Below are 25638 nucleotides of genomic sequence, written 5' to 3'. Positions count from 1 at the left end.
TGGTCGTTTAGGTCATGACGGCCCTATGCTATTATTAGCATAGATAGTGTTCACATATGTCAGTATATCTTATTTATTATACACTAGAGGCCCATTGCACGAATTCATGCATGGGTGGGGTCCAGCCAGCCTGTCCCAATTGGGATGGAAGCCGTTTGGAGGCGAGGCCGTCTGGGGGAGGGACTGTAGGCAGTTGGCCTACCAGTCCTGTCCCCTGGTCAAACTCTTGATTCACCTCCTGGTCCAGGAGACAATTTGCATATTATCCTTTTATTATATAGAATATATATATATTATAACATACACTAGAGCATTGGTCGCCAACCGGTGGTCCGTGGACCACTGGTGGTTTGTGAGGTCCAGAAGGTTGGCGACCACTGGTTTATGGAAACCTTTGGAGCAGCAGTTGCCAACCAGTGGTCCTTGAGGCCTGAAAGTTTGGTGACCTTTGCACTAGAAGTCTGCTGCATGAATTCATGCATGGGTGGGATACCTGCAGGGGTTGTGCCCCAGGCTCGCAGCCCCAGCTCACACCCCCAGCCTTGCAGCCCTGCAACCCTGTCTGGCACACTGCCATGGCCTGGTGCTGCCCCCTCACCTGTGCCACCATCTGGCCTGTGGGGCGATCACAATCAGAGCTGGGCATTGGAGCTGGGCGGCAGCCTGGCCCCTTGGCACTGCCACTGGTTGCTGTCTGCAGGGTTATCGGCGGGCCAATCAGGACCCTGCTTGCACTTGCCTTGGCCTGGCATCGCCTGCTCACCTGCTTCACCATCCCTCTGTGGTCTCTCTGTCATCAGGGTCCGTCAGGGTTGGCAGCGCCTCCCTGCTGCCCGCTGCCAGCGCCACATGGCTGATGCTCGCCATGTTTTGCACTGCACCCTGGTGGTCAGTGCACGCCATAGCAAACTCCCGGTTGAACAATTTGCATATTAGGCTTTTATTACATAAGATTACATTATGCATAATATGTAAAATATAAAGTTATTAGACATTTCATGTATATGTAACATATTATATACAATATAACATAATTTATGTAATTACAAATATATACACTAAATCCTTTAAGTAGTAGTTATAAAGTAGCTGGCAATGCTGTTAGCACATACTGAACCATTGTTTCTAAGGGAAATGCAACATTAACTTCTTGTTAGCCTCTTTTATTAACAAATCACGTTTTTATTAACAAATCAGTACAAATCTTGCTTTATGTGTGCTTATTTAAAGGCATATGATTTAATATATATTGTTGAGCTATTAATATTGAACTCCATTGGAAGTGCTGTTACTCAATCCTTGAATCAAGTTACTAATCTGTGTTCTATGTAAGGCTCATTATATCCTTTTGAGTTTAGGAATACTAGCCCATCAACTCTTCTCAGGATAGCTACATCACTAATAAAAAGCACAAAAGTGCAAAAAAAAAAAAAGTAATATTAAATACACCATAGATAGGACTTTTTTATAGTGTGATTCCTAAAACAAGAAGGCAGAGCATTACCGTTGTGAGCAAGGGAGCATCCCCAAAAGGACACACACACACACATACACACACACACACACACATTTGTCTTTCCACAATCTCTGGTTTATTAAGGGAGACCTCCCAGTTAACCAACAGCGTCACATACAGAGCAGAGAACTTAATGTGATAGAAGTGATATGAGTGAGCATCTAATGTGAAGTCTCAGTTTGCAGATGGAGAGGTGGGTGTTGGTTTCAAGCCAGGTAGCTGCTGGGCCAGTATGCATTGTATGGAGTAGAAATATGTGAGAGATTTGAGTGTGACCCCAGTACAACCAGGCTTGCATGTTGGGAGGTTTGACCAGGGGTGGAGGTCCCTCCATATCATTGTCCACATGGAGGCCTTATCCAAGAGTTCAGACTTACAGTTTTGGGCCTTACCAGCCCCTTTTCAGGGCTTCCTATCACATCCCATTACTTTAGTCTTGAGTAGCACTTAACATAACTGTCATTACTGATTGACTCCATATTGGATTGTTAAAAGTGTCTCAGTCTTGGCCCTGGTTCAGTTGGTTAGAGCATTGTCCCAATTCACCAAAGTTGTGGATTTAATCCCTGGCCAGGGCACATACAAGATTCAACTAATAAATGCATAAGTAAATGTAACAACAAATCAGTGTTTGTTTGTTTGTTTGTTTGTTTCTTTCTTTCTTTCTATCTGTCTATCAGATCTATCTATCTATCTATCTATCTATCTATCTATCTATCTATCTATCATCTACCCATCCACCTATTCTCCCTTCCTCTGTCTCTCTAAAATCAGTAAAATAAAGTGTCCAAGTCTTCTCTGCTCTTGTTCTGTACATAATACATGACTTTTTATTCATGAATGTCTCCTTACTCATGTACTAAAGAATTTTTAGAGATTACATGGGCCCCAAAAGTCAGATGTAGTGACTTTATTGAGATGGTGAGGTTAGATTTGTAAGACCTGGGTTGGCTTGATGTTGGGGTCCAGCCCCAGCAGGTCCAGGGTTTCCCAAAGGTGTGGACGGAGTCGGCGAAGAATGAATGACACGAAGGCTGCGTTCAGTTGATCAGCAGCCTAGCCAGGTTCTCCAGCCAGATTCTATTTTTATTCTCCTGTTACATCTGAATTTATACCAGTTGATTTTAATCCTATCCATTCTATTCCAAAGGTTAGGGCGTTCGTTATCTCCATTCCAAGGTCCCTACTCTATTGTTCTGTTAAGCTACAAGGAAGTAACTGAAGGAGATTGTCCTAAATAAAGATTATGTAGGTTAAGCGTGATTGTTCGTAGTTAAAGAATTACCTGCCTGGCACTTAGTTAAGGGGTTTTATTCCCTTCCTTAGTCCTGTTAATCCCTAACTCCAGGGAAAAATCCCCACCTGGGGAAACAACCTTTCTCGCATAGGTGATCTTGGTTAAAACACATAGCGATAAGAAGGGGAGCAAACATATTAAGAACAGTATGCCATATACGCCAGGTCCCTTGAAACATATGCTGTGCAAATGTTTCTTCCCTGCAGTGACTGTGTCAAGCAGCAAGGATGGACCGGCTTCCGGTAGCTTGACTTTAAAGCCATTTATTTTCCTGCTGTCTCTCTACTGTCCTTCATTTCAAACTGTTGATTATTTCCTTTTTAAAAATAAGTTTTTGTTGATTTCAAAGAGAAAGGGAGAGGGAGAAAGAGATAGAAACATCAATGATAAGAGAGTCATTGGTCAGCTGCCTCCTGTACATCCCCTACGGGGGATTGAGCCTGTAACCCTGGCATGTGCCCTTGACCTGAATCGAACCTGGGACCTCCTGGTTCATTGGTTGATGCTCAACCACATGGCCAAGTGACTATATCCTATTTTTAAAATAAAGTCTAAAAGTATAATAATTTTAACATTAACACAAAACTGTATTCATTGTTTAAGATATATCAGAAAACTAACAAAAATTTTGAGAGCTTTGGCTCTATGTAGTTGTTTTCCTCTGCACTTATTTTGGTGGTAGATATAAACCATATCATGTCCATTTTATACATGCTTCAGTGATCCAGTTGTCGCAGTCTTTTTATAATTCTTATAGACTAATGTATCAGTATAAATGTTTTCTTCTAAATTTAAAGATATACTCTGCATACTAATTTTCCCATATCAAGTTATTGAAGTATATACACTGCATTTATAACTTAAAAAAATGTATAATTTCTGTGTAGTAATATATTTAGGTAATGCAATTTCTTATTGAGCATTTGTGCACTTTGCTTCTTTTTTTAAACTTTGTAATGAGTTTAATCTAGAAAAATTTCTGTAGTTTTGAATTTATTACATACTTGATTTATGTTTTGTAATTTTACTGATTTATTGAAGATACATTAGTTAATAAAATTATATAGGTTTTAGGTATACAATTCCATAATATACTATCTGTATATTGTATTATTCTCCACCCAAAGTTTAGTCTCCATCACATTTATCACCCTTTGCCCACTTTTACTTTCCCCACTCCCATTTGCCTCTGGTAATTACCATATTCTGAGTATTTATTTTCATCCCTTCACCTTTTTAAAAAAATATATTTTTATTGATTTCAGAGAGGAAGGGAGAGGGAAAGAGAGAGAGAAAGAAACATCAATGATGAGAGAGAATCATCGATTGGCTATTTCCTGCATGCCCACCACTGGGGATTGAGCCCACAACTTAGGCATGTTTCCTAACCGGGAATCAAACCATGACCTTCTGGTTCATAGGTTGATGCTTAACCACTGAGCAACACCAGCCAGGCTATCCCTTCACTTTTTTACCCAATCCCCCAACACCCTTCCTCTCTGACAGCTAATGTCTGTCCTCTATATCTATGAATCTGTTTTTATTTTGTTTATTTTGTTTATTAGTTTCCACATATAAATGAAATTATATGTGATTTATCTTCCTCTAACTAGCTCATTTCAATTACGTAATAACCGCTTGGTCTATCCATGCTGTAACCAATGGTAAGATCTTATTCTCTTAATAGCTGAATGGTATTCCATTGTATAAATGTACCACAGGTTTTTTTTTTTTTAACCACAGCTTTTTTATCCACTCATCTACTGTTGGACTGTTATCAGATCTTAGCGATTGTCAATAATGCTGCTATGAACATAGAGGTGCATATATTCTTTCTGATTGATATTTTGGGTTTCTTAGACTATATTCTTAAAAGGGATAGCTGGATAAAAATGCAGTTCCATTTTCAATTTTTTTGAGGAAACTCCATACTGATTTCAATCAGTCCATTGATATCCATCAATTTGTTGATTTTTTTTTATGGTAACAGGTGTGAGGTGCTACCTCAATTTTGCTTTTAATTTTCATCTCTGATCATGAATTACTTACAGCATTTTTTCATACGTCTCTTGGCCTTCTGTATGCCCACTTTGAAGAAGTATCAACTTAGGTTCTTTGCCCATCTTCATTCTAATCTTTATTGTCCTTACTTTTGATTGCTTTGGGTTTAGTTTGCTGTTACAGGATATTAATTTGAGATCCTATTCATTTTAGGTGTTAATAGTTATAAATTTCCTTGCGGTTTTGGTATGTTGTGGTTTTAATTTTGTTCAAATAAAAGTTTTTCTAATATTCCTTTGATATATTGGTTGTTGAAGAGTGTGTTTTTTACCCTTTTTGGGAATTTTCCAGTTTTCCTTCTCATATGCTTTTCTAGATTTTATTATAATTGGAAAGATGCTTTGTGGTTTTCCCCCTCCAGAAAAGAATATTGATTTTCAAGTAACTGCGCCATCAAAATAGGCTCCCTTCCTGCTCACTCTGCTGCAGCATCCTAGGGGGAGAGCCTCACCTTCCCTGAGAATGGGGTAGTCTATTCCCAGCCTGCTTTGTCCCTTGCTCCTTCCCAAGAGCATCTTGGAGTGGAGTATGGGTGCATAGGAGGCAGTGCGGGTGTTCATGGCGCTGGTAGCAGCAATGACCGATGTCTAAGATTGAAACGTTTAACAAAAACCCCCCACAGCTATCCAGAGGTAGTTTGTGAACAGGAAAGATGGAACCAGAACCTTAGGGAGTGGGGAGGACCAGGGGGTGGGATTGAGTAAGTCTAGCTTCTTGTTAGTGCCCCATGTAAGGGAGGGGAACTGGAGGCCTAGAGTGGAAGCAGATGGGGTAGGGGGTTCACACTCCTTCTGCTTTCTATCCTGTGTGTGTGTGGATGGGGGGAGGGGAGGGTGCTGTCCAACATAGTTCAGGGACTGTGCAAAGTGGGGAAGAAAGGAAAAGTAGGTGTGAGCCACTTCTGGTGAGACACTGGTTGGTTGGGGCATTTTGGGACCAAACAACCCTATCCAAGGCCAAATGTACTGGCTACTGCCAGTACAGTAGAATGGGCATGTGAGCTGGTGTTTGGGCTCCTTTAAGGCCAGGGGAATCCTCCCAGATCCCCTAGTGGGAAGCCAGATGTAAGAGTGGGGATGGGACCCACTAAAATCAGGAGTCCAGTCTACAGTGTACCTTCTACCAAGAAAGCAGGATGCAGCAGGCCAGGGGGTGGCAAGTTAATGCACATCGGTGGGTGAGGTATTGCTGGTAACCGAGACCAAAGGAAAACTTCCAACTTGGGCCACCAGGATCCGACTGGTATTCTGTGTAGGGTGCCATTGTAGGAGGTTGCAGATGGGTGGCAGTGACCCGGGGGAAAAGGGTGGGGGCAGTGGGTGCCGGTGTCTGGTCCCAGAAGGAAATTGCTCTCTGAGAATGAAGCAGGTGGAAGCAGGTAGGTGGCATGGCACAGTCACTGCTACTCCTCTGAATGACTTCTGCTAGATGCCCTCTCTATTCTCCATCTCTAGTTTTTTTTGGTCTGTTCCTTGGTTTCCTTCCCAGAATCATGGTGGTTTTCTGGGTTTTGAGAGCACTCATATGTTTTTGCTCCCCTTTGGTCTTTCCTGAAGTCTCTAAGGTGTTTGACACTTCACTGTACTCTCTCTGATTCCCTACCAGCAACATCCCAGGACTCATCCAAGGCTGCTAGTGATGCCTGCCCCCGAGATTCTCAGTGTTATCCTTTTCCTGCTTGGAAGCATCTTCCCTTCTCTACAGAGCAAGTGGGGAAGTGATGGCTGGGATGTGTGAGCTCAGTTGCCAGCCTGTAGTGGCACTCCAGACTGTTAGAAGCAAGGGTGCTGGGTGCTAAGAACCCCGCCTGGCCATCACTAGTAGTGAATGCAGATGCCGTCTTGGAGCAGCGCCAGTGCCAGAAATAGCCGGGCTGGGAGTCCTAATTAGAGGCGATACTTTGTCTTTAATATATTTTAAGGCCAATTTTTTCCTTAACCTATCATTTACCCTAGAGAATGTTTCATATGTGTTGAGGAGTAGATGTAATCTGCAGTTGGCAGGAGTGTTCTATAGGGTCTGTTAAGTCTATGTGTTTTATATGTTGGTCAGGTCATCTAGTTTTGTGTTGATATTATATAGCTGAACTATCTTGTTGAAAGTAGAATAATTGTTTCCATTTTGATGGTAAAATATCTCTTTTCTATCCATCTTGACTTAATACGTTTTTAGACAGTTGTTTGGTATGTCTTTATAATTGCATTATCTTGATAAGTTGAACCTTTATAAACATACTAGAGGCCTGGTGCATGAAAGTTGTGCATGGATAGGGTCAGTGGAGATTGGCCAGTTGTGGTAAGTTGGCTGTGGGAACGCCCTGACCACCAGGGGACAGCTCCTGCATTGAGCGCCTGCCCCCTAGTGGTCAGTGCGTATCATAGGGACCGGTGGTCCCGGCGTTCCGGTTGCTTAGATTTTTATATATATATATGGTCTAGAGTCCCGGTGCCTGAAAATTGTGCACTGGGGTGTGTGTGGGGGTCCCTCAGCCTTGATTGCAAGAGGGTGCAGGCTAGGCTGAGGGACCCCACTGGTGCATGATGGGCGTCAGGGAGTGACGGTGGGAGGTAGGCCAGCCAGGAAGGGGCTGTGGGAGGGCTCAAGGTATGTCCAGCCTGTCTCAGTCCCAATTGGCCGGACCCCAGCAAACTAACCTACCAGTTGGAGCGTCTGCCCCCTGGTGATCAGTGCACGTCATAGTGACTGGTCAACAAGTAAACTGTCTGCCCCTTGGTGGTCAGTGCACGTGGTAGTGAGCAGTTGAGTAGCCTTAACATATCATTAGCATATCATGCTTTGATTGGTTGAATGGATGACCAGATGACTGGACACTTAGCATATTAGGCTTTTATTGTATAGGACTAGTGGCCCGGTGCATGAATTCGTGCACATGGAAAGGGAATTAATTAGAAGAAATATTTTAATATCACTATTTGCCCTTTCTCTATAATAGAAGTGTCAGAGATTAAAGAAAATTAGAGAAATATATATGAAAGTAATATATAAATTTATTAATAAATAAACAATAACCACCTGTCTGGGTCCTGGTTGTGGGTGAATGGGATTCCTGGCTGTCAGGCTGCTGATATCAAGCTAACCAGTGGTCAATTCCACGAGAGATGAGGCTCCCGTTTCCCTACTGTGTGGGTCCTGTGTGTGGGTGTATGGGATTCCTTGCTGTCAGGCCGCCGAAGGCAAGCTAATCAATTGGTGATTCCGCAAGGGATGCATTCCTGTCACCCTCCTGTGTGGGTCCTGGGTGAATGGGATTTCTGGCTGTCAAGCTGCTGAAGGCAAATTAACCAATGGCCGATTCTGCTAAGGATGTGGTTACCGCTGCCCTGCTGTGTGGGTCCTGGGTGTGGGTATTAGGCTCCCTCCTCCCTCCTGTCAGAGTGTTGGGTGTGCTGTGGGACCAGGGTCAAGACCCCGCACACCTGTGCATGCCTCAAAATCACTTGAAACCCAGACTCAGCAAGCCCCACCCCACTGGGCAAGACCCAGGGGGACACACGCAGGCAGTGTCACGAACCTGTCTAGGGACGCAGGCAGATAGGTTCACCTCAGCACAGGGTGGGGATGCACATAGGCAGTGCCAAGTCTGAGGTCAGGGACACAGGCAGGCAGTGTCACGTCCCTGGTCAGGACGCAGGCAGCTTCACCTCAGCACCTGAGAGGGAAGCACATTGGCTGTGCCTTGTAGGCAGGCAGCTGGTGGCCACTTCCTCTGGGGGCCACACTACCTAAGCACAGGGTGGGGATACCGCGGGCCTGCTAGAGACCTCCAACCATCTGGCCTCCAGGCTGGGCGTCACCGCAGGCCCACATGTGCCCCTGCTGGTGGCCATTCCCACTGGGGGCTGCTCCCAGGACAGGCAGCATGGCATGCTTGCTCGTGAACCCCGGCCGGCGGCTTCCAGGCTCGGTGGCGCCGTGGGCTGGCGTGTTCCACTGGGGGCTGCTCTCTGGCCAGGCAGTGTGGCGTGCTTGCTCACGACCCCCAGACAGGTGGTGTGGCGTGCTTGCTTGTGACCTCTGGCTGGGCGGCGCGGTGGGCCCATGCGCCATTGGCCACTCCAGTCAGGGGCCCTCCTTGGCTGTGCCTGACTGGTCATGACTAATTAGCATATCTGGACTAATTAGCACATTCCATATATATCTAATAAAATAATATGCAAATTAACTATCACTCATCACAAAGATGGCGGCAGCCACGCAGCTGGAGCAAGCAGGATGCTTGGGTTGCCCCTGGTGATGGAGGAAGCCACTTCCCGCCTGCCCTGGCTGGCACTGGGCTCCGTTCAAGGCTACAAAGTTTCAGTTATAGAAGATAAATAAATGCCAGGTACCTGCTGAAAGAAAAAAAAAGAGGAGAGGCTGGGAGCTTGGGTCATGGGGGGTGTGGCCAGCCTGACAACAGCCATCAGCCCCTTACCAGGCTGGCCAAGCACCCTAGTAGGGACCCCCACCCTGAAGGGGGTATGGCCACCTGAAAACAGCCCTCAGCCCTCACCCAGGCTGGCCACACCCCCATGGGGTGAGGGACCCCACTGGGGGTCTTGACCAACCTGCAAACAGCCATCAGCCCCTCACCCAAGCTGGCCAAGCACCCCAGCGGGACCCCCACCCTGATGTGGGACACACTACAGCCTGCTGTTCAGTCATTTGGTTGTCCCTCACCAACCCCACTGCTGGCCTGATTGTAGGCAGCCATTTTGTGAGGGTGTGAGAGTTACTTTGCATATTACCTCTTTATTATATAGGATGTATATAAGTTTCATTTTTAGTTTCATTTTTCTGATGGCATATGAGTTGAAGGAAGCATCTTTTCATATGCTGCTTTTACTATTTGTAAATCTTCTTTGGAGGGTTTCTGCTTAGCTCAGTGGCCCATTTTTAATTGGGTTTGTTTTCTAATGGTTGAATTTTTGGTGGTGTTTTTTTTTTATCATGCTCTCTAGGATATTTTTTCCCTTTGATTTATAGAGAGACTAGAAAGGAGGGAGATGAGAAGAAGAGAGGAGGAAAGAAATAGTAATGTGTTATATTGATTGGTTGCCTCCTAATTTGACCAGGCCAGGGGTCAAACTGACAACCCATGTATGTGCCCTTGACTGGGAATTGAACCCAAGACCCTTTGTAATTGAACTGACACTCCAACCACTGAGCAACTCTGGCCAGACCAGAGCTGTATATTTTTAATAATAGTCCTTTATCAGATTTGTCTTGCAAATATTTTCTTCAAAATGTAAGTCTTGTATCCTGTAACATTAATATAATTTATTAGTTCCAGTAATTATATAATTTTCTTTCTCAGATTTTTTGCATAGATAATTGAGTCATCTTCAAACAAAGACAGTTTTATTTCTTTGTTCCCAATCGGTATTTTTTATTTCTCTTTCTTGTATTTTATCAGCTAGGACTTCCATTATGATTATGATGAAGAACAGTAGTGTCACAGGACATCCTTGCCTTATTCTTGATTTTAGTCTGAAAGCTTTGAGTTTTTCACCAATAAATATGATGTTAATTATAGGTTTTTGATAGATATTCTTTGTCAAATTGAGGAAGTTCTCCTTGATTCTCAGTGCCTTGTGTGTTTTTCTTTAATCACTAGAAGCCTGGTGCATGAATTTTGTGTACGGGTAGGGTTCATAGGTCTGGCTGGTGATCAGGGCTGGTCAGGGTCTTCTGGCTCCCAGCCAGGAACTTCCTTTGTTCCACCCCGCCCCTGGTGGTCAGTGCACATCATAGCAAGTGATTGAACTCCCGGTCTCCCGGTCGAACTCTGAGGGGACATTTTGCATATTATCCATATATATGATAGGTGTTTGATTTTGTCACATGATTGTCTATATTTTTATATGATCATGTGATTTTTTATTTTTATCATATTAATGTGACATTACGTGTTTTTCATTTAAAAAAAATATTTTTACTGATTTTAGAGAGGAAGGGATGGAGAGAGAGAGACAGAAACATCCATGATGAGAGAGAATCACCGATTGGCTGCCTCCCACACACCCCCTGTGGGGGATTGAGCCCGCAACCCAGGCATGTGCCTCCTACCGGACTCGAACCTGTAACTCTTCAGTCTGCAGGCCGACATTCTATCCACTGAGCTAAACCAGCTAGTGCTATGTTTTTTATTTTTGTACCTGCCTTTCATTCCTGGGATAAATTCAACTTGGTGTCATATATGGTACTTTTTATGTATTGTTGGATTCAGTTTGCCTGTGTTTATTTGAGGATTATTGCAGGTATGTACATGAGAGATATTGTATGTAGTTGTATGTCTTTGGTTTGGGTTTTAGGGAAATCTGGCCTCATAGCATGAGTAAGGAAGTACTTCCATTGTTTGCTCTTCCTTTAATATACTGTTTTCCTCATTTTATTTTGATTTTAAGCCATTGTTCATTTCTAGCTGTATTTTAGTCTGAAAGTCTTCCTTGGGGAACTTTAAGTAGTAAATTAAGAGACATTCTGATTGCATTTGAATCATTGCTGAGTTTCCTGTTTTGTTTTGGTAAGTTTTTTACCAAAATATGCTCATTGCTTGATTCCTGAATGTGCCCTGACTTTGTATCCAACCCACAACTTTGACATATAAGGATAACACAACTAAGCTGTACCCGACTAGCTCCTGTTTTTTTTTTTAACTGTCCCCACTAATTCTAATGTGTGTATGTGATTTCTCTGTTATCTTCTTAATTTTTTTTTTAATATATATATTTTATTGAATTTTTTACAGAGAGGAAGGGAAAGGATAGAGAGTTAGAAGCATCGATGAGAGAGAAACATCGATCAACTGCCTCCTGCACACCCCCCACTGGGGATGTGCCCGCAACCAAGGTACATGCCCTTGACCGGGATCGAACCTGGGACCCTTCAGTCCGCAGGCTGACGCTCTAACCACTGAGCAAAACCAGTCAGGGCTATCTTCTTACTTTTTATGTGCCCCTTTTTCAGGCTGGCATGAACTACTTTGTGTGATTATAGGCCTTTAATGTCTTTAGGTGGGTAAGAGAGTGTGGACATAACCATCTTGGAATTAGATTGATGCTAGTAGTTTAGGTAATGTTGATCATGTGAAGGGAAACATTAGAAATAAGGGTTTGATGTATCAGTGGTTTTATCTTTCTGGAAAGTAAGTTGCATTTTGAGAAGAAATTAGAAGATTCCATTTAATATGTAAAAACTTGAGAGAATTTACATGAGAATTAGTCTGTGAGAAAGATCAAGTTGATTGGAAGTAATTGCCAATATTTTACGTTTGTTTAATTATGAGATTTTATATGGTTTTATATAGCTGATCTACAGATCATTTATTTCAATTATAATTTTTATTGTCTCCACAAGTGATTAAGTTATTAATAAAAATACTAAATTATTTGGTGTTTGCTCTTTGCTGAGAAGCAGTATGATGAGCACTCTGTATTAAAATATTGATATCTGTGTTGTGAATTTTTGAAAGGGACATAATTTGACTACTAATTATTTTCTTTTTCAGCATTATCTGCATATCAGAGATACTACAATTTGCAGTCTGACTACTGGAAGGTTAGTAAGTACACACTTGAATGCCAGTGGTTTTTTTTTTTTTTTTTTCATTTGGGAACAAATTATGTAAGACACTGATTGTAATAAGTTAAGGTATATGGAAAAGAGGAAAGACATTATTTTGTGCCAACTATTTGAGTATCTTGTTCTTTATTAGTATTTAGTCTGACATTTTAAAATAAAAAACATTACATTCTTAATGTGATACTTTAATAGTAAACAAAATAATACTGTTCCTTTTTAAGTTTATAGCTGGGAATAAATGAAGGATAGAGGATGGTGATTTTGAAAATAAAGGTTGAGTTAGGCTGAGGCTAAAGAATATTCCTCCTTTTTATAGTTTCTCTATGATTGAAACTCAGGGGAGAATTAAAACTTAACTTTAGGACCTATCAAATAAACAGTTATGTTTAAGGATAAATTATCCTTTGTTATTTCAGTTTACTCGCTAAAGTTAAATTATGAGATTATAGCATGTATAATTTTAAGTGTGGTACAACTAGCTAAATAGTTGCTTTTAATAATATGTGTTATTAATACTAGAGGCTGGTGCACAAAATTTGTGCACTGGAGGAGTGATGTCCCTCAGCCTGGCCTGCACCCTCTTGCCAGGGGAGTGGGTCTAAGCCAGCAGTCAGACATTTCTCTCACAGACCGGGACCCCTTGCTTCTTACCACCTGCCTGCTCTCTGCTCCTTACCACTTGGCTTGCTGCTCCTTAGCGCTGCACTTGCCAGTCGTGAGGCCTGTGGGAGTGCACTGACCACCAGTGGGCAGCTCCTGCATGTCTGTTCCCTGGTGGTCCATGTGCATCATAGCGACTAGTTGTTCTGCCATAACAGTCACTTAGGCTTTTATTATATAGACTAGAGGCCCAGTGCATGAAATTTGTTCAGGGGGTGTGTGTATCCCTCAGCCCAGCCTGCACCTTGTCCAATATGAGACCCCTCGGGGGATGTCCGACTGCAGGGATCAGGCCTAAGCCAGCAGTTGGACATCCCTCTCACAATTCGGGACTGCTGGCTTCTAACTGCTCGCCTGCGTGCCTGCCTGATCACCCCTAGCCACCTCTGCCTGCCTGCCTGATCACCCCCAACTGCCCTCCCCTGCTGGCTTGATCGCCCCCAACTGCCCTCTCCTGTCGGCCTGATTGTCCCAACTGCCCACCTCTACTGGCCTGAGATGGCTTGATTGCTCACAACTGCCCTGCCCTGCTGGCCCGATTGCCCACAACTGCCCTCCCCTGCCCGACTGATCGCCCCTATCTGCCTTCCCCTTCCACCTGTTCGCCCCTAACTGCTTGCTCCCCCATGCCGGTGGCCTTGCCCCTAACTGCTTGATCTCCTGCGCCGGCCTTATCTTGCCCCTAACTGCTTGCTCCCTTGCTGGCCTGATTGCCCCTAACTGCTGGCTTCCCTGCTGGCCTGGTTGCCCCTAACCGACGCTGCCTCAGCCCCCGCCACCATGGCTTTGTCCGGAAGGAAGTCGGATGTCTGGAAGATGTCTGGTTGACCCAGTCTAATTAGTATAATACACTTTTGTTAGTATAGAAGATAACTTGTAATAAGATGTAACACATGTCAGTTTTATTATATATTTATTTATATTTAAACTAGAGGCCCGGTGCACAAAAATTTGTGCACTCGGGGGGGGGGGGGGGGTGTCGGGGTGTCCCCAGCCCGGCCTGTGCCCTCTCGAAGTATGGGACCCCTCGGGAGATAACGACCTGCTGGCTTAGGCCTGCTCCCGGGTGGCAGAGGGCAGGCCCAATTCCTAAGTGCAGCCCCTGGTCAGGCTCAGAGCAGGGCCGATTGCGGAGTTGGGGCACCGCCCCCTGTCATGCACAGAGCAGGGCAGATCGGGAGGTTGCAATGCCACCCTCAGTCAAGCTCAGGGTAGGGCCAATTGGGGGGTTGGGGCACCGCGCCCTGTCACACTCAAGGCAGGGTTGATGGGGAGGTTGCGGCACCACCCCCTGTCACGCACAGAGCAGGGCCCATCAGAGGGTTGGGGCGCTTCCCCCTGTCACGCACAGAGCAGGGCTGATCAGGGGGTTGAGGAGCTCCGCGCTGTCACTCACAGAGTAGGGCCGATAGGGGAGTTGGGGCACCGCCCCCTGTCACACACAGAGCAGGGTGGATCAGGGGGTTGGGGCGCTGCACCCTGTCACACTCAGGGCAGGGCCAATGGGGAGGTTATGGCTCTACCCTGTCACACACAGAGCAAGGCCCGTGGAGGGGGGTTGGGGCACCACCCTCTATCACCCACAGAGCAGGACCCATCAGGGGGTTGGGGCGCCACCACTGTCACACTCGGGGCAGGGCCGATGGAGAGGTTATGGCTCTACCCTGTCACACACAGAGCAGGGCCCATGGGGTGGGGGGGGGTTGGTGCGCCGCACCCTGTCAAACACAGAGCTGCAGGGCAATCAGGGGATTGGGGAGCTCCCCCCTATCAGGCACAGAGCAGGGCAGATAGGGAGGTTGTGGCCCCGCCCCCTGTCACACACAGAGCCACAGGGCGATCAGGGGTTTTGGGCGCTGCCCCCTGTCATGCTGATCCCGGTGCTGGGAGGCATATTACCCTTTTACTATATAGAATAGAGGCCTGGTGCACAGGTGGGAGCTGGCTGGTTTGCCCTGAAGGGTGTCCTGGATCAGGGAGGGGGTCCCCACTGGGGTGCCTGGTCAGTCTGGGTGAGGGGCTGAGGGCTGTTTTCCGGAAGCGAGTGACTGAAGCTTCCAACCGCTCCTTGTTTTCTTTCTTTTTTTTTTTTATTCTGGGCCAGCTTTAGCTCTGAGGCCTCGCTGCTGAAAACATGGATACAATGTTGCTAAAGCCTGGCTGACTGAAAGCCGGTTTCTGGGCTTTTGTTTATTTTCTTATTTGCAACATAGTAGATAGTTGCTTAGAGTTGTAGCTCAGAGGCCGGAAAGTGAGGCAGGGAACGTTGGAGCAGCAAGCAAGCCTCATGTTCGCTTCCAGCTGCCTGGCTGCCGGCCGCCATCTTGGCTGACAGTTAATTTGCATATACTCACTGATTAGCCAATGAAAAGGGTAGCGGTCATACGCCAATTACCATGTTTCTCTTTTATTAGTGTAAATCATCACCCAAGATACGTTTTTACTGATTTTTAGAAAGAGAAAGGGGAGGAAATACAGAAACATTAATGTGAGAAACATTCACCAGTTGCCTCCTATATGAGCCAAGACCAGGGATTGAACCCAAACATTTTGATGTATGGAATGATGTTCCAACGAACTGAGCCATCCGGCCAGGGTAATATCCATTTCAGACATAAGTAATATGAGTATCAGCTATATAGTGCTGTGTGAATGAAAGGAAAATTTTAGGTTACTTATTGACTTTGAAAGGCTGTGTATTGACCCCTGTTACAGGTAAGAACATTGGTGGTTTTGTGAATTACTTGCAGTGCAAAGAAACAATGAAAAATGAGGACTACTTAATCCAAAAATATTTGTATAAACTTATATTAAGTTATTTTTTAGAACATCATAATGAAAACATACCTATCATAAAACTCACCAATTTGAAGAGTATAATTCAGAGGAAATATATTCACAAAGTTGTGTAAGTGGTACCACAATCAGTTTTAGACTATTATCTTATACTAGAGGCCTGGTGCATGAAAATTTGTGCACTGGCGGGGGGGTGGGGCAGCGGGGAGTCCCTCAGCCCCACTTGTGCCCTCTCACAGTCTGGAACCCTCGGGATATAACGACCTGCTGGCTTAGGCCCGCTCCCTGGTGGCAGAGGGCAGGCCCAATCCCTAGGTGCAGCCCCTGGTCGGGCTCAGAGCAGGGCCGATTGGGGAGTTGGGGTACCGCCCCCCGTCACGCACAGAGCAGGGCCAATCGGGAGTTGGGGCTCTGTACCCTGTCACGCACAGAGCAGAGCCAATCAGGGGGTTGGGGAGCTCCCCGCTATCAGGCACAGAGCAGGGCCGATCAAGGGGTTGGGGCGCCTTCCTGTCACGAACAGAGCAGGGTGGATAGGGAGGTTGTGGGACCGGCCCCTGTCACATACAGAGCCGCAGGGAGATCAGAGGGTTTGGGCGCTGCCCCCTGTCATGCTGCTCCAGGGGCCAGGAGGCCTCAAGGCTCCGATGATCCCAGTGCTGGGAGGCCTCATGGCTCTGCTTGACACAGGTGCAGTGAGGCCTCGCTGCTCCGCTGATCCTGGTGCTGGGAGGCCTCGCTGCTCCGCTGATCCTGGTGCTGGGAGGCCTCGCTGCTCCGCTGATCCCGGTGCCAGGAGGCCTTGCGGCTCTGCTGATTCCAGTGCCAGTAGGCCTCGTGGCTCCGCTGATCTTGGGCGTGAGGCCTCGCGGCTCCACTGATCCCGGTGCTGGGAGGCATATTACCCTTTTACTATATAGGATAGGGGCCTGGTGCACGGGTGGGGGCCGGCTGGTTTGCCCTGAAGGGTGTCCTGAATCAGGGTGGGAGTCCTGTTTGGGTGCCTGGCCAGCCTTTATGAGGGGATGAGGGCTGTTTGTAGCTGGTCTCACCTCCTTCAGGGTGGGGGTCCCCACTGGGGTGCCTGGCCAGCCTGGATGAGGGCATGATGGCTATTTGCAGCTGGTCACACCCCCTTCAGGGTGAGGGTCCCCACTGGGGTGCCTCGCCAGTCTGGGTGAGGGGCTGAGGGTCGTTTTTAGGCTGGTGGGTGACAGAAGCTCCCAACCTACCTTTTTTTTTTTTTTTTTTTTATTCTGGGATTTATTTACCTTCTATGGCTGTCACTGGAACTGAGAGCCGGCTTTAGCTCTGAGGCTCGGCTCCATCTCTGAGACCTTGGCTGCTGAAAGCAGGTATTTGGTTTGTTTGGCTTCTATAATTGAAACACTGTTGCAACTCCAGCTGGCCGGCTGGCTGAAAGCATGGGGTTTGTTTAGGGTCTATAATTGCAACATTGTTTCTTGGAGTGCAAGCTCAGAGCCCAGCAGTGGCAGGCGGGGAAGCTTGGCTTCCTCCTTCACTGGAGGAAGCAAGCTTCCTGTTCACTTCAGCCGGCCCCCATCTTGGTTGGCAGTTAATTTGCATATCGCCCTGATTAGCCAATGGGAAGCGTGCAGGAGGTACAGTTAATGACCATGTTTGTCTATTATTAGATAGGACTAGTAGCCCGGTGCACGAAATTCTTGCATTGGGCTGGTGGGAGGGGGAAAGGGGGCACCTCAGTCTGGCCTTCAGCCTCTTCAATCTGCCACCCCTCAGGGAATGTCCAACTACCTGTTTGTGCCCACACTTTTAACAGATAACAGCTCCATTGTTGTTTCTTTCTTATGCTTAAAACCATTGGAATTTGTAGGTATTCAAAGTGTGTATACATTTTGGGGGGACACCCTGTATATCTCTAGTCAGCGGTGAAAGAAACCAACAGCAGATTTGGAACCCCAAGACAGGGAACCTCGCTCACTCCCCACCTGTCTCCCCACTTCACTTTCCACCTTCGTGGGCAGCAGGAGAATCAACGTTTTCTCTCATTAATTTGGAAAAGCATTTCCTGTCACCTGCTGCCCGGCAGGAGTGCGCTAGGCCCCAAGCAAGCGAGGCTCAGTCAGAGCAGCCTTCGCTCATGGGTGCTGGCACCCAAAGTGTACATTCCTCCTCTACAGTCGCCCCAACTGTCCCACTGTTTCACTGAGAGGACGGAATTCCTCTCTGCCTCTGGGCTCTTGATCTTGAACGCTGACCGAAGGCACCTCAGCGAGGGCCGCCCACGCCCACCAGGTGTGTCTGTCTGCACCTGCTCCTGCCTCAGCACCTGCATTAACCCCCCAGAGGTGATCTCGTAGCTGCACTGGCCTCCGTGGGAACAGGGCATCACCACTCCGCCCTCTCATTGTCATCTCACAGGCGCCCACCCTCAGCACCCAGAACACCCAGACCCTCTCCAAAGGACGTGAGGGCATCAGAGGGGATGTGTGCACATCCTGTGGGGTGTTCGGCATGCCGGGTTGATGGAAGTGCGGTGGAGAGAGGTCGGGGGAACTTGTTCACGCCTTGGTTTGCAACTGTTGCAGGCGCGGGAGGGTGACAGTGTGCTGGGGGATGTTCGCACGCCAGGGGTGGATGTGCACACCGGAAGCCTCTGGCTTTGCAGATCCGCAAACCCCCGTGGTGTGGCCAGGAGGACCTCAGTCTGGCCCGCCACGGTGGCTGTCCCTGCGATCCTGCACCTTCTGGGCCAGGAGGCGGATCTTGCGCAGCCACTCCTGGGCGCTGATGGCCTGCAGGTGCTATTTCAGCTCAGCCTGCAGGCTCCGCTTGGCGTGCGCACAGCTGTCACCACCACCATGTGGGAGTACAGGCCGCCCTCTGCTGGCCTGCCTCCCCTGTCCAGAGGCTCTCTGTGCTGCTCACCTGCATAGAGTGACTGGGGCTGGGCGGAAGCCCGGCGACCTGCCCTGCCCAACCCCAGCCTATCTGCCCCTGTGCGAGCTGCTGCCCCGCTGGGAAGGGTAATGGATCCAGGTCCCGGGACTGTGGACAGCCTCAAGCGCTGCCCCCCACCCGGCAGGGTCACAGATCTGGGTCCCGGGACCATGGACAGCCTCAAGCGCTGCCCCCCACCCGGCAGGGTCACAGATCTGGGTCCCGGGACCATGGACAGCCTCAAGTGCTGCCCCTCGCCTGGCAGGGTCACAGATCCATGTTTTGGTTCTGTGGACAGCCTCTTGCAGTGCCCCCCGCCCGCCAGGTTACGGATCCGGGTTCCAGACTGCGGTCAGCTTCAAGCACTGCCCCCCGCCCGGTGGGGTCACAGATCCAGGTCCCGGGACAGTGGACAGTCTCTTGCGTTGCCCCCCCATAGCAGGGTCACAGATCAGGGTCCGGGACCGCGGACAGCCTTGCCTGCTGCCGCCCGCCTTCAGTATGCAAATTAGCCGCCATCTTGTTGCTTCTGAGTAGACGTCCCCACTGAGGTGCCTGGCCAGTCTGGGTGAGGGGCTGAGGGCCATTTACAGTCTGGCGGGTGACTGAAGCTCCCAACCTTTCCCTTTTTTCCTTTTTTTTAATTCTTGGATTTATTTACCTTCTATGGCTGTCACTGGAGCTGAGAGCCGGCTTTAGCTCTGAGGCTCCACTGCAGCTCTGAGACCTCGGCTGCTGAAAGCAGGGATCTGGGTTTTATTGGCTTCTATAATTGTAACATTGTTTTGGTCCTGCTCGCTCCAGCTTTGGCGGCTGAAAGCAGGTTTCTGGAGTTTGTTTAGCTTCTATAATTGCAACATAGTTGCTTAGACTGCAGCTTAAAGGCCGGCAAGGCAGCGGGGGAACCTTGGCTTTCTTCATCATGGAGCAAGCAAGCTTCCTGTTCGCTTCAGCTCCCTGGCTGCCGGCCGCCATCTTGGTTGGCAGTTAATTTGCATATCGCCCTTATTAGCCAATGGGAAGAGTGTCGGAGGTACGGTTAATTACCATGGTTTGTCTATTAGATAGGACTAGAGGCCCGGTGCACAAAAATCTGTGCACTCAGCAGGGGAGTCCCTCAGCCTGGCCTGTGCCCTCTTGCAGTCTGGGACCCCTCGGGAGATAACGACCTGCTGGCTTAGGTCTCCTCCCGGGTGGCAGAGGGCAGGTCCAATCCCCAGGTGCCTGCCCCTGGTCGGGCTCAGAGCAGGGCCATTGGTGAGTTGGGACGCCACCCTCATGCACAGAGGGTGCACCGTCATGCACAGAGCAGGGCGGGTCGGTAGGTTGCGATGCCATCCCTAGTCATGCTCAGGGCAGGGCCGATTGGGGGGTTGGGGCACCGCCCCCTGTCACACTCAAGGCAGGGTCAGTGGAGAGGTTGCGGTGCCACCCCCTGTCATGCACAGATCAGGGCCGATCAGGGGGTTGGGGTGCTGCCCCCTGTCACTCACAGAGCAGGGCCCATCAGGGGGTTGAGGAGCTCCCCCCGTCACTCACAGAGTCGGGCCGATAGGGGAGTTGGGTCACCGCCCCCTGTCCCACACAGAAGAGGGCAGATCATGGGGTTGGGGTGCTGCCACTGTCATACTCAGGGCAGGGCCGATGGGGAGGTTATGCTCTACCCTGTCACACACAGAGCAGGGCCCATGGGAGGGGGGGTTGGGGCGCAGCACCCTGTCACACACAGAGCCCAAGGGCGATCACGGGGTTGGGGAGCTCCCCCCTATCAGGCACAGAGCAGGGCTGATCAGGGGGTGGGGCGCCTTCCCCTGTCACAAAGAGAGCAGGGTGGATAGGGAAGTTGTCGCCCCGCCCCCTATCACACACAGAGCCACAGGGTGATCAGGGGGTTTGTGCGCTGCCCCCTGTCTAACTGTACCCTGTGCCAGGAGGCCTCGCGGCTCCGCTGATCCCCGTGCTGGGAGACATATTACCCTTTTACTATATAGGATAGAGGTCTGGTGCACAGGTGGTGGCCGACTGGTTTGCCCTGAAGGGTGTCCTGGATCAGGGTGGGGGTCTCGCTTGGGTGTCTGGCCAGCCTGGGTGATGGCTGTTTGCAGCTGGTCACACCCCATTCAGGCTAGGGGTCCCCACTGGGGTGCCTGGCCAGTCTGGGTGAGTGGCTGAGGGCTGTTTTCAGTCTGGCGGGTGACTGAAGCTCCCATCCGCTCCTTTTCTTCTTTTTTAAAAAATTCTGGGCCAGCTTTAGCTCTGAGGCTTGTCTTCAGCTCTTAGGCCTCAGCTGCTGAAAGCAGGTATCTGGTTTGTTTGGGTTCTATAATCAAAACACTGTTTCAACTCCAGCTCTGAGATCCTGGCTGGCTGAAAGCAGGTTACTGGAGTTTTGTTTAGCTTCTATATTTGTAACAGTGTTTCAAACTGCAAGCTCTGAGGCCGGCAGCGGCAAGCGGGGAACGTTGGCTTCCTCCGTCACTGGAGTAAGCAAGCCTCCTGTTAGCTTCAAGCTGCCTGGCTGCCGGCCGCCATCATGGTTGGTAGTTAATTTGCATATCGCCCTGATTAGCCAACGGGAAGGGTTGCGGAGGTACGGCTAATTACCATGTTTCTCTATTATTAGATACGACTAGAGGCCCAGTACAGAAAATGCGAGCACAGGTAGGGTCCCTAGGCCTGGCTGGTGATCAGGGCAGCTGGGGCCTTGTCCTGCTGGCCGGGGCCTCCCTTTCCCAGCTACTGGCTGGGGTCTTGCTTCATTCCGCACCTCTCCCTGGTGGTCAGTGCATGTCATAACAACTGATCGAACTCCCAGTCTCTCGGTCCAACTCCCAAGGGGACACTTTGCATATTAGCCTTTTATATATATAGATGTAAAAGAAACCCCATATTCTCTCTCTGATTCTCCATGACCCCTCAACCATTAATTTACCTTTTGTTTCTAATTATTTTATTAGTCTGTACTTGCTTTTTTACTTTTTTATATGTATTTTTATTGATTTCAGAGAGGGAGAGGAATAGAGAGATCAAAACATCAATGATGAGAGAGAATCATTGATTGGCTGCCTCCTTTCTGCACACTTGCTACTGGAGAGGAGATTGAGCCCGCACCCTGGTATGTGCCCTTGGCCAGAATTTAACCTGGGACCCTTAAGTCTGCAGGCCAACGCTCCAAACTGGCTAGGGCTGGACTTGCTTTTTTAACTTAGTATGTTTGCTGAACCATGTATCAGAAGTATTTCATTAATTTTTATGGCTGTAAATTCCAGTATGTGGATATTAATTTTTGTTTATATTCCGCTAGAGGGCCGGTGCACGAAATTCGTGCACGGGGATTGGGGCGGGGAGGGTATGTCCCTAATCCCCGCCTGCACCCTCTACAACCTGGGACCCATAGGGGGATGTCTGCTGCCTGTGGGATTGGGCCTAAATGTGCAGTTAGACATCCCTCTCACAGTCCAGGACTGCTGGCTCCAAACCGCTCGCCTGTCTGCCGGCCAGATTGCCCATACTGCTTCAGCCTGCCAGCTTGATCACCCCCTAACCACTCCCCTGCCAGCCTGATCAACGCCTAACTGCTCCCCTGCTGCCCCGATTGCTCCCAACAGCCCTCTCCTGCAGGCCTCGTCCCCACTGCCCTCCCCTGCCGGCTTGGTTGCCCACAATTGCCGTCCCCTGCCGGCCTGATTGACACCTAACTGCTCCCCTGTTGGCCCGATTGCCCCCAACTGCCTTCCCCTGCTGGCCTGGTTGCCCTTAACTGCCCTCCCCTGCAGGCCTGGTCGCCCCCAACTGCCCTGCCCTGCTGGCTTGGTCGCCCACAATTGCCGTCCCCTGCTGTCCTGATTGACACCTAACTGCTCCCCTGCTGGCCCGATTGACCCCAACTGCCCTCCCCTGCTGGCCTGGTTGCCCCTAACTGCCCTCCCTTGCTGGCCTGGTTGCCCCTAACTGCCCTCCCCTGCAGGCCTGGTCGCCCCTAACTGCCCTTCCCTGCTGGCCATTTTGTGTCCACATGGCGGCAGTCATCTTGTGTGTTGGCGTGATGGGCAATTTGCATATTACTCTTTATTAGATAGGATTTTTTGTTGATGAACATCTTTATTCACCCTTTTGCAATGATGAATTATGCTGCTGTGAAAATTTGTGTACATATTTTTGTTAGAATACATATTTGTGTGTGTCTCTGTGTGTGTATACCTAGGAATGGAATTTCCTTGGTTAAATAGTAATTTAATATTTTTGATGATCTATAAGACTAATTAAAAACATTTTTATTTATGTCAGAGAGGATGGGATAAGCAGAGAGAGAGAAACATCAGTGATGAGAGCGAATTGATTGGCTGCCTCCTGCACACCCTACGCTGGGGATCCATTTGCAAACCAGGCATGTGCCCTGACTGGGAATCGAATTGTGACCTCCTCCTCGCTCATAGGTTGATGGTCAATCAAAGAGCTATGCCACAGTCTCATATCCAATGTATGAAGATCCCCATTTTTATATCATTAAAAAAAAAATAGTTTCATAGTTGAAACTTTTATTTTTACATCTTTGATCATTTTGAGTTAGCTTTTCTGTGTGTCATATCAGGTTTCAACTACGTTATTTTTTATGTAGCTATCTTTAATTGTCCTAGCACTGTTTTTTGAAGACTATTCTTTTTCCATTTGGATGGTCTTGAATGTTGTCACAAGTCTCTTGGCTATAGATGTGTGGTCTTATTTCTAGACTCCCCATTCTATCCATTGTTTATTTATATCATATCTCTGTATACACTTTGCGTACTATTTCTTGTAGTCTACTTGTACCTTTGAATTTGAATATTGTCTCATAGAGAACATATACATATTTGAGTCATATTCTATCTAATAAAGAGGGAATATCCAAATTGACCATCACATTTTCACAAAGATGGCAGCGCCCATAGCCACAAGATGTTGGCGTCCAGTTCCCTCAGCCCCGCCGGAGTCCCCCAATCCTTTTAGCCTTGCCAGGGGGCAGAAAGTGGCAGACGTGTTGTGTGGCCGAATCTGGTGGGTCCTGATGCTCTGTGCACCTGTCGCCAGAGTCGCACAATTCTTTCAGTCCAGCCAGGAGGAAGGCAGGCACATGGTGCGGCTGGACCTACCTTCAGCCCCCCAGCTGCCCAGGCCCTGCCCGAGGCGGATGGCAGATGCCCAGCTGCCCAAGGTAGGCCCAAGGTGCAGGCAAGCCTCGGATGTCGGATGCCCAGCCACTAAGGGCTGCTTGACGCTCAGGTAACCAGGATCGGCCGAGGTTGCAGGCAGTGGCATCAGCAGAAATGTGATGGGGGCATTGCCTTCTCCTGATCGCTGGGTCGCCTCCCGCCTCTGAGGGCTCCCGGAATGTGAGAGGGGGCAGGCCGGGCTCAGGGACACCCCCCTCTTGTGCATGAATTCTCATGCACTGGGTTCCTAGTTTTATTATAGTTGTTTTCATTGTTTCCCATTAATTTAAGCGTTTATTCTGAAGTATGTAGAATTGTAGCTGACTTGTATATTTTGTAATAACAGCCTTGCTAAATTCTTCCATTTAAATAGTTTTTTGTGTGGATTATTTTATATATCCTACTTAAAAGATCATGATATCTGAAAAATAGAGGTAAGTTTACCACTTATTTTTCAATTTGGTTTCTTTTGAAATAAATACATTTTTATTTATTTTAGAGAGGAAGGGAGAGGGAGAGATAGAAACATCCATGATGAGATAGAATGATTGGTTTGCTGCCTCCTGCATACTCCCCACTGGGGAATGAGCCCACATTCCAGGCATGTGCCCTTAACCAGAATCGAAACCGGGACCATTTAATCCGCAGGCCAACACTGTATACACTGAGCCAAACCAGCTAGGCTGGGTTCTTTTTATGTTTATATTCCTTTCCTTCTTTGCTTTCTTTCTCTCCTCTCTACTATAGAGTTTGTACTTACACACTCTAGTACAGTGATCCCCTTTATCTGTGGTTTTGCTTTCATTGGTTTCAGTTACCAGTGGTCCACTGTGGTCTGAAAATACTGAATGAAAAATTCCATAAATAAATAGTAATAAGCTTGAAATTATGCACCATTCTAAGTAACCTAGTGATAATCTTGTGTTATCCCACTTCATCTCATATAGGATTTATTTTTGTCTTTGTTCTGAATATTCATTCTGTATACGTAATTTGCATGTTAGTCAGTAGCTAGCTGTATCAGTTATCAGAGCAATTGTTTTTCTTTGAGAAAGTGTAAGATCTCAACTTATGAAGGAAAAAATAAAATTGGTATACTGAGGCCCTAACTGGTTTGGCTCAGTGGATAGAGCATTGGCCTGCAGACTGAAGGGTTCCAGGTTCAATTCCGGTCAAGGGCGTGTACCTTGGTTGCCGGCACATCCCTAGTGGGAAGTGTGCAGGAGGCAGCTGATCAATGTTTCTCTCTCATTGATGTTTCTAACTCTCTATCCCTCTCCCTTCCTCTCTGTAAAAAAATCAATAAAATATGTTAAAAAAATTGGTATAGTGAGGTTGCTAACATTCAGTAAAAATACATATTGCTTCTATCTGTTAAATTGTGAAAAACAAAAAAGTTTAATTTTGCTCTTGCACCTGAAATTGCAAAAGTCATGACCATATACTTACATAATCAAATACTACTTGGCCATTTAAAAAAAAAAGAACTCTTGCCCTGGCCTGAGTTACTCAGTTTTCGGAACATTGGCCCATACACCTGGATCACTGTTTAAATTCCTGGTAAGGGCAGGTACCTGGGTTGCAGGTTCATTCCTTGACAGCTGTATGGGTGA

General features: G+C 47.7%; 1 protein-coding gene across 6 annotated transcripts in view; it reads left to right on the top strand.

Annotated features, from left to right (window-relative positions):
• The window catches only part of LOC139000587 (lysine-specific demethylase 6A-like), a 266067-nt gene that overhangs the window by 39988 nt on the left and 200441 nt on the right, over positions 1-25638 (top strand). For all 6 annotated transcript variants that reach the window (XM_070402728.1, XM_070402727.1, XM_070402726.1 and 3 more), the window contains one exon: positions 12385-12434. In XM_070402728.1, coding sequence (XP_070258829.1) covers positions 12385-12434 — 50 coding nt within the window. The remainder of the gene's footprint in view (positions 1-12384; positions 12435-25638) is intronic.

The sequence above is a fragment of the Myotis yumanensis genome, unplaced genomic scaffold, assembly GCF_028538775.1.
Source record: "Myotis yumanensis isolate MYYU_CA2020_CCGP unplaced genomic scaffold, mMyoYum1.0.hap1 SCAF_24, whole genome shotgun sequence".
In the NCBI taxonomy this organism is placed as follows: Eukaryota; Metazoa; Chordata; class Mammalia; order Chiroptera; family Vespertilionidae; genus Myotis; species Myotis yumanensis.
Note: the sequence above shows the minus strand (reverse complement) of the source record. Positions and strands in the feature narration are given on the sequence as shown.